At 32.3% G+C, this 9,196-nt stretch overlaps 1 protein-coding gene across 2 annotated transcripts; it reads left to right on the forward strand.

The window, feature by feature from the left end:
- The first annotated feature begins 3,314 nt into the window (after nt 1-3,314).
- Nucleotides 3,315-8,076, forward strand: LOC107014751 (protein trichome birefringence-like 18). 2 transcript variants are annotated; one of them, XM_015214806.2, is made up of 4 exons: nt 3,315-3,685; nt 3,861-4,700; nt 5,761-6,035; nt 7,011-8,076. In XM_015214806.2, exons 2-4 carry the CDS (start codon nt 4,115-4,117, stop codon nt 7,818-7,820), a joined length of 1,671 nt encoding a protein of 556 aa, XP_015070292.1. In that variant the 5' UTR covers nt 3,315-3,685; nt 3,861-4,114; the 3' UTR covers nt 7,821-8,076. The 2 variants fall into 2 exon arrangements, with proteins under 2 accessions (XP_015070292.1, XP_015070293.1); XM_015214807.2 differs by having other exon boundaries at nt 3,870-4,700.
- The last annotated feature ends 1,120 nt before the right edge of the window (nt 8,077-9,196 follow it).

Below are 9,196 nucleotides of genomic sequence, written 5' to 3' on the forward strand. Positions count from 1 at the left end.
AGATAACTCTCTTGAAGAAGACATGGAGCAATGGTAGTTGGGCCGAACTCACACTGATACGCAGCCATAAATGGGCCTAACGTAGCCCATATGTGTTCATAGTTTATATATGGAAAAATTTCATATATCGCAGACTTAATTGATGAAATAACATTAGATTGGTATATTTTACATAATTACATTTTATGGATATAGTTTAAATATTTAGGTATCTTTAATTTTGTAAATGATGTTTTTTTTTATTTATTTATACAATTTTTTTTAAAAAAAATAGATCGTAACTGAAGCGTTAAATAAGGTAATAATAAATTTAGATAATGTCATAATATAAGGTAAACGTTCAAAATCAATGTTTTTTTAAAAAAGAAATTATACAGTAATTGAAAGACAAAAATAACTTGTTTTTGCGCACGAACGAAGCATCAGTTTAATAATTTTTTTCTTGATATATTCAAAGACAAATAATGTTTCACTAGAGGAAACTTCATGTTATTAATTGCGGTAATTATACAGTTTTCTCTTGTATTTACAAAGTTGGATGTATGTGCGGTCCTTTGTGTGTTGAGACTTGTATATGTCCACAGCGTAATTGTATATACGATATTCTGGCGTGTTTCAGAAAAACTGATTTGAATATCTATCGTAAACGGTAGTTTCTGTATTCTGATATTTATAAACAAATTATTGCAGTAATGTCAATGTGCAAATGTATCTTAATATTTTGTATACGAAAGTCGTATGATAAAATTGTATATATCTATAAAATTTTAGTTTTGTCTTTAATTTAGTTACCCGTAATATAGTTGTGTAGGTACGTTTTGTGATTTCTAATATTCATATACAAATACTGTAGTAATGTATGTGTTGAAATGTATATAAGTGTATTACATAAAAAGCCGTAGGAGACAATTGTATACATTTTTAGATGCAGTATTAGTATATGAGTACGAAGATCAGTGTAAATGTAATTTTGTTATTATTGATTATTGATTGTATAAAAATGTTGTATCAACTGTATATATGTTATTTGTGCATGATTTGAAATAAAGTTTTGATTAAAAATTCTTCAAATAATGTCTTCATTGGCTATTTTGGTTATGCATTCTGAAAAATAGGACGATACAAATAGTTACATTGATTATATTATAGAGGGTATAGTGTTTAAGGAATAAGTAATGTTTCTTGAGTTTTATACAACGATTGCCACACAGATTGATGTTGATATGAATAATAAGATATTGAAGATTAATTATATGATATAATTGCATTTTTGTATAATAACAAAAAAAATGTATAAATAAATTATATTTGTAATTGTAATTCTTTTGTATATATATACAAACTATATTTTTTTGTGTATTAGTATGTGTATATGAATATGGTACTTGAACATGTCAATATACAACTGTCTAAACGACATTATATATACTATATTAATATACAAACTTAATATATACTTAACTCCAGTATTCTGTATATAAAAACTAAAATATACAAATTATAATATACATTATAAATTAGGCATATTACTATAACTTAATACAATTGATTTTTGTATATATATACAAAAACAAATAAATATTTTGTAAGATGTTTATCTAAAAATAAAATTAATAATACATAAATATTTATTATTCTACTTACAAACCAAACGATATACAACATTAACCAAGTTATTTATATACAAGGTCGAGCCTTATATAATAACCAAACGATTCCTAATAATTCAGTAATTTACTATATTTTTCATTGAACTCAATATATTTATAAATATACTTACTACCAAAAAACATATATTATAATGAGACAATATTTTGTGTTCAAACGAGCAACTGTTTCGTCTTTACCCACTTAGTGTACTTAGGATTTGAGGACTTCTTTTCATCGTCTGTGAATTGGTTGGGCTGAAGCGAGAGAGAGCTTCTCGGTAGAGGCAGTCAAGCTAAGAGCTAGAAAGTTGCAATTCGGTTAAAAGCCAGTATCACGATAGCTGTTCCTCGTTCTCAATCCATTAAGTCAAGCCAGAAGGCAAACCGGTGTAACTCCTAAAGCCCTTGTTGCTTTAGTCAAAGAAGTGCCCTGCAACGGCCAGAGAAAATGCATCTTATTGACTTAATTATTTTTTTTTTAAAAATAAATCTAAACAGGCTCTTAGCCTTAAATTTCTAATGTGATAATATTTTGAGATAATTTCTTAAAATTAAAGTGAGAGTTAATAAGAAAGGAGAAAGTCAGTACCTAATGCATGTTTGAGAATGTATTAAAATAAAAAATAATTATTAATATAATAAATTTACCATTATATTTCTATTAATTATGAAATGTTTGAGTTAAAACTTTAGTATTTTCAAAAAGTTTCATTTTAAAAAAAATAATTAATTGAGAATATAATGAATAAATATTTTTTTAAAAAATTTATCAAAATGGACAAATAATTATAAATAACTAAAAAAGAAAAATGGACAAACAATTAAGGATCGAGACTATTATAAATATACTTGAAAACAACACTCCTTTAATATTTTAACGACAAATTGATTTATTTTTCGAAACATATTTAAACTCTAAGTTGTTTGTCTAGTTGAAAGCCAATTTTGAACAAAAAATAAAATAAAATGACAATGAGTATATTGTTATATAAAAATACAAATAATAAAATTAATTAATTTCTGTATAACTATTCGCTTCTTTACCCAAAAAGATCTTTTCTTTATCCGTTTAAAAAATAAATAAAAAATTATTATTTTCAAGAAATTTAAAACATAAATAGATAATATATTATTTTTTTCATTCTTCTTAAAAGACATTCATTTATAGGTACCAAATTCATAGCATACATGCATATTTTCCTTTTGTATGAAAAAAAGAACAAATTCAACGAACAAGAATAATATTCCTTTCTTCGTGATACCAACATTTATAGAAAGAAAAAAAGAGAACATAAAACACAATAATTTATTTTAATACTAAAATAATTATTTCTTGATTACGTGTAAACTTAATTATAAAAAAAAAGAAAAATGCACAAGCACTTTTTCAAAGTCCAAAATTTTAGATATACGTATACTATACATAAGTTTTATTAGACCTCTGAATTTATTTTATAAGTAATTTTCTATCCATTTTCGATCTACGTGACACTAACTTGAAAAGAAATGTCTATAGTATAAATGTGTTTCTCAAATTTCGGACATAGATTGAAAAGTACTTGTGTATTATCCCAAAAAAAAACAATTTATAATGATGCGTATTTAAGTTAATTTTGACGGTGAACGTGACACAGAAATAATCACATGCTCAACAGTACCCCACCTGTATCCAACCTTGACGATTGTTAATTAGGTTTCTTTAATTAATTACAAATTTCAAATTAATATGTGGTTCGTGTATGAGAGCCGCATTAATCAATTTTATTCATCCAGATCTTGTAAAGTTTTGATATTTTTTTTATAATCCCCATAATCAATTGTTATACTACTGGTACTAATTTTTGCATCGCCAGATCCGATATTATTCTTCTGACGTTGCTTTCATTTTACTCCAAAAAAAAATAAAACTTTGACTGTAAGCAGAGCTCGCCGGCGATTTGTTTGTGAGTTTCCGGTGTATTTTGAAGATTCATTTGTGGGTTTGCTTTCATCAGCTTTGAATTTTATGAAATGGGTTGATTTTGGTTTTCCTGAAGGTTAGTTCTTTGGTTCTGAATGGGTTCATTTTTGATAAATCGGATAAAATTAGGGAGTGTTTTTAGGATTTTTGTTTTTCTAGTTTGATATTGCTTATCCATATTTAAGTGTTGTTGCTTGTTATATAGGGTTATTCAATTTTTTGATTTTTTTGCTTATGCTTAGAATTTTCAGTTTTTGCAGGTTATCTGTGTAGTTGGTGTTCAGGAAGTGATTTGTTTTTCTTAGCTTTAGTTGGCCGTAGTTCTCTAAAGGTGGTTATTCTGGTATTGAGAGCTTCAACATTCTCAAAATTGGGTAAAGATTCTTTTTCTTTTTTGTAGTTTCTTTTGGTTTGGGGATTGTGGTTTTGAAGCCACATCCTAGTGACATCAGTTGTTCTAGAACACCCCATGTTTTTCTAGAGATTGCTAGACATTTGAGAAGCTATGTCTTCTTTTTCACCTAAAGATCCTTCCGCGCTGTCCTATCCAAAGTCACTATTGTCTATTGTAACTACAGTAGGAGGTCTTGCTGTGTTTTTAATTCTTGCTTCCTCATTTCTGGTTTCTCAGCCTATTGGGGCTGCAGTCCATGAGTATTTTTATGGTGTTCATCAGTTGACAAGGCCTAATTTATTAGATGGGGATAGGGTAAAATTTGCTGATCCTCGTCGTGATAATGTTGTTATTAATGGTACACCTAACTTTAATTTGACGGCGAAGGAAAACAATGAAAAAGGACTTAAGGATGAAAAGGACCAGACTTCCAAGTCTCAAGACGAAAAGAAAGAGCTAGATTCTAAGGGGGAACTAGTTGAAAATTCTACCCAAATACCTGTTTTGTCAGAATCCAATCATTCTGTGGTTCAACCACATCCTGTATCAAAGCAAGAAGACGAGAAGAGTAACAATGTTAGTTCGCAGAAGGAAAGCAAGAATGAAGGGACACTTCCATCTTCTGATACCCATTCAGAGGACGTAAAATCTTCATCTACTGGACCAAATAGCGTAAATCAGGCTAAGCTAGATCCAGGTTCAACTTTCATCCCTTGTTTGTTTTATTTGTATCTTGCTAGACTCTGCACTCATATCTTCATTGTTTTACTAGATGATGAGCTCTTTTTTTTCTTGTTTATCAAAGCAAGTAGTTTTTTTTTTTTAAATTTTGAATTGCTTTTTAGTTCTTCTTGTTATTCGTATTAATCGTTCATGAAATCAATACTGACGAATTGAATATAAAAAATCGTGAGTATGCAAACGAACAAATGCAGGATAGCTTGAAGACAAACTAAGTTAATGGATGTTGATGTTTAATGGTGATCATATTCCCGGGATGTAATTTGCAGTATCTTAAGTGAGATGGATAACTTTCTGCACACTACATCAAAATGGTTGTTTTTAGTTTCCATCTTGCTGAAATCTCATTCTAACTACCTGTTAAGCAAATCTATTAGCTGAATTTCACCATAGATAGTACAAATGACAAGTTTTGTGCAAGCTACTTGTTAAAGAATGACAAAAGTCTCACATCGGTGGTTAATGAGATGGGTGAACTTCTTATAAGGCTTGGAGAATCCTTCTCCCTCTGAGCTAGCTTTTGAGGTGTGAGTTTGGCCTAAGACCTAATTTCACATGGTATCAGAGCAGGGCCCGTCTCACCTGATGTTGGAGCCCCCAAAATCAAAATTGCCCACGCACTAGATGCTAAGCACTGGGCGCGAGGTGGGGTGTTAAAGAATGATAAAAGTCCCACATCGGTGGTTGATGAGATGGGTGGATTCCTTATAAGGCTTGGACAATCCTTCTCAATCTTTTGGGGTATGAGTTAGAACTAAGACCTAATTTACATTACTTGTGTTCATACTTTGTTAGAGATGTTCCAGTTATATGCCGAAAAGATATGGCCCTCCTGTATTTTTTTGAGACAATATGAGTTGTTAAAATACTCGAGATTTGTTTTATCTAGCTAATGAAGTTGTTCCATAGTTGTATTTGGCTTCAACTTCTTTGCTCACTGCAAGTTAACTTAGTTGCTAAACCAAATTCTTTGTGATGCTGTTCTGAAACTCTCAACATCCTTGATAATGTTGCAGAATGTGATCTATATCATGGAAAATGGATTTCTGATCCGTCCGGACCATTGTACAGAAATGACTCCTGCCCTGTCCTGACACAGATGCAGAACTGTCAAGGAAATGGAAGGCCTGATAAGGATTATGAGAATTGGCGATGGAAACCAGCTCAGTGTGAACTGCCACGATTTGATCCAAAGAAGTTTTTGGAACTAATGAGAGGAAAGACTTTAGCATTCATTGGTGACTCAGTTGCTCGCAACCAGATGGAGTCTATGCTGTGTATCCTTTGGCAGGTACCTTTACGCTCCTCAAAATGTACAGTAGTTTGGCAGCGAAAACAAAGGTTTTGCCTTTTAGGTCGAGCTCGTCACATTGGGTTTGCCTAGTGTGGGTAACCTCCCCTGTGTGGGTTGTGAGCTATTGCGTAGAAGCTGAGGTTTTACCTCTGTGTGCATCCAAAGGGTAGTGGGTGCTGTCATAAAAAAATGTACAGTAGTTTGGCAATTCTGGAGTGTGACTTGGATTAGCTATCTAGCAACCTTGAATCCTGATCTCTTTGCTACTTTCTGCAGCATTTGCTTTGACTTTGTCTTTGTCTTGTCTTTTAATTTTCAGTATCTTGAAATGTGAATGTCACCTGAATAGGGACACAAGGGCACACACTTTGAAAGCGAAAATTACATTAGTTGAAAAATGTAGAACAACATCGATATTCTTATATAATATATGTGTCAAAGTTCTCAGCTCCTGAAACAAGGTCAGGTTCTAGTCTCATTTCCCTATTTTTACTCCAAAAGTTTCCCCCCTATAGGATGAGCAGTACAACTAATGTACTGAGTTTTTGTAGTATATGATTAAGAGAGCCTCAGACCTGATCAGTAATGAGTTATAGTGCCCTGTGAACTGTGAAGTGTTCCAGAATTGTCTCATATCTGCCTTTTCCCTGTATCTTGTTTCTCCTTTTCTTCTTTAAGAAGCTGATGACCGCATCTCCTTTATCCTAACTCGGCTGATCGTTATTTCACATTTGGAATCTGTGCCGTGAAGCCCTCGTAGATGTTTATTATCTATGAAGCCCTTTTAATGTTTATTATCCATGATTCCCTTCTAAATATTTACTATCACTGAAGCCTTTGGTATTTCAAATTGAATTATAGAACTTCATACATGTTTTGTCCCTCTTCCAGTGTACATTTATCAAAAGCCAGGTGGTTGGTTCATTGTGCCTCATCATCTAATTTTTGTGTCTTGTTATTCCCTTTTGGCAGTATGAGGTTCCGAAAAATCGTGGGAACAGAAGAATGCAGCGGTACTATTTCAGATCCACATCTACTATGATTGTTCGCATTTGGTCTTCATGGCTTGTCAACCAAACATCTGGGCCTCTTGATTTCGCTCCAGCAGGTGTAGTTAAGCTCCACCTTGATGTTCCTGATGATGGGTTCATGCAATACATCCCCCAGTTTGATGTCGTTGTGCTCTCCTCCGGCCACTGGTTTGCAAAGCAATCTGTTTATGTTCTGAATAATGAGATTGTTGGAGGACAACTGTGGTGGCCAGACAAGTCTAGAAAGATGAAGGTCAATAATGTTGAAGCTTTTGGAATCTCTGTTGAAACCATCCTGACTGCCATGGCAACACATCCGAATTTCAGTGGTGTCACCATTGTCCGTTCCTTTTCACCTGATCATTACGAGGGCGGAGCATGGAACACGGGAGGATCATGTACTGGAAAAGTGAAGCCTGCAGAGGATGGTGAGCTGGCTGAAAATGGCTTCACAAACATAATGCACGAAAAGCAATTCTCGGGTTACACTCGTGCAATTAAGAAGAGAAACAACAAGTCCGCGTTACTATTTATGGATATCACAGGAGTCTTTGCATATCGCCATGATGGTCATCCTGGTCCTTACAGAAGCCCCGACCCAAACAAAATCACAAAACGAGGTCCTGATGGTAAACCCCCTCCACAAGACTGCTTGCATTGGTGCATGCCAGGTCCTGTTGATACATGGAATGAGCTGGTATTTGATCTTGTAAGGAGAGAATTCGAGAGAAGACAGAGCAATGCTTCATGAGAAAGATCATCGTTGCGATAACCATTTTTCGTGTTTCTACAGCACAGCTACCGGAAGAAACATTTATCTCTCTGGAAAGGAGTTCAGCTTGTAGTTACTTTAGATCTCTTATTGTAGCTGGTGTTGTAATCTATGTTTAGATATTCACATTCCACAGTAAGATAAAAGTACATGAATTTGATTTTCTCAGGTCTCAAGTATGTGCAGGATGATTATAACTACTTATATATACATATCGTTTCCTTTTGCAATAAAATCCCACCTCTCCTACCGTCTTATTTTCCCCTCGCCCATAAACGTTTCGGGTTTGAGCCTTCTAAACAATCACTTTTTGTAGGGAGCATTTTACCGGTAAAATTGGACTTTCTTGTATGAATTTGATAAATTATCGATAAATTTAACATATCATCATGTTACTTTTTACTTTATCATTTTTATAAAATTATCCGAAATATTAAATTTTCGCAATTTAATCAAAAAGAAATTAAATAGATGATAGTCATTTGCTGTTTCTTTTACCTTTTTTTTTTGGCTATGTACAAAATTCTACTGTTTCTTTTACAAAAAATTTACTTTTGTTTTCGCTGTTTCATTAAAGTAGAAAAAATCGTTTTCTCTTATGGACTGACAACAAACCTTTCGCCTGTGATTTAGATTTTCATGATGGATAATTTCATTTTCTTTCCCTCCTCTAATTCATTTGAATTTTAACAAAATTAAATAAAGAAAGAGAAAAATATTTTCTTTTTAAATTTATCTCGAAAAGTCAGTTACACGTTTAAAGTATCATGATATCTATTATACACTTAATATTATTCACAATGATATTAATTCCCTTCTGAAAAGACGATCAAAATTACTTTATGATCTATAAATTTTCTTGATAATTATGGATGCAAATTAAGCATTTCATTTGTATTATTTGTGCATAGTAAATAATCAAATATGCTATTGATGGTGCTCCAACAAGCCAAACATAGACTAATCACTTCCTTCAATGGATTTTGAAAATTTTAGACAATACAATCATGAATTTTATGCATAAATAATCGTAGGATTTTCAATAGAAGTCATTATCTTTCTAATGATTTCTCTCTCCAATAATCTTCTTTGGTGGATTCTTCGACGAGTTTGAGCAGGAAAATTATGAAGTTCAATTTGAAAATTTATTAACCTTCCGATGAAAATCATCTTCTTTTCCACTCCTTTTTTTTTTTAGAATTCTTCGGTAAGGATTTGAATATGTGTCCATGGGTATAAGGTGAAGGAACAATAATTAATGGTGACAAAGTAAAGAATGATTGAAGAAGAAGATGTTAAAATAAAAGAAAATTGTGAAAACATTTTTTTAAAATAAAATTGGGGGGAGGAGGGGG

The sequence above is a fragment of the Solanum pennellii genome, chromosome 3 (genome assembly GCF_001406875.1).
Source record: "Solanum pennellii chromosome 3, SPENNV200".
In the NCBI taxonomy this organism is placed as follows: domain Eukaryota; kingdom Viridiplantae; phylum Streptophyta; class Magnoliopsida; order Solanales; family Solanaceae; genus Solanum; species Solanum pennellii.

Bases quoted from the DNA above. Each gene is read 5' to 3' on its own strand.
- LOC107014751 (XM_015214806.2), top strand. From the start codon at position 4,115: ATGTCTTCTTTTTCACCTAAAGATCCTTCCGCGCTGTCCTATCCAAAG. The intron at 4,701-5,760 runs GTTCAACTTTCA...ATAATGTTGCAG, and splicing joins TCAGGCTAAGCTAGATCCAG to AATGTGATCTATATCATGGA. The intron at 6,036-7,010 runs GTACCTTTACGC...CCCTTTTGGCAG, and splicing joins TGCTGTGTATCCTTTGGCAG to TATGAGGTTCCGAAAAATCG.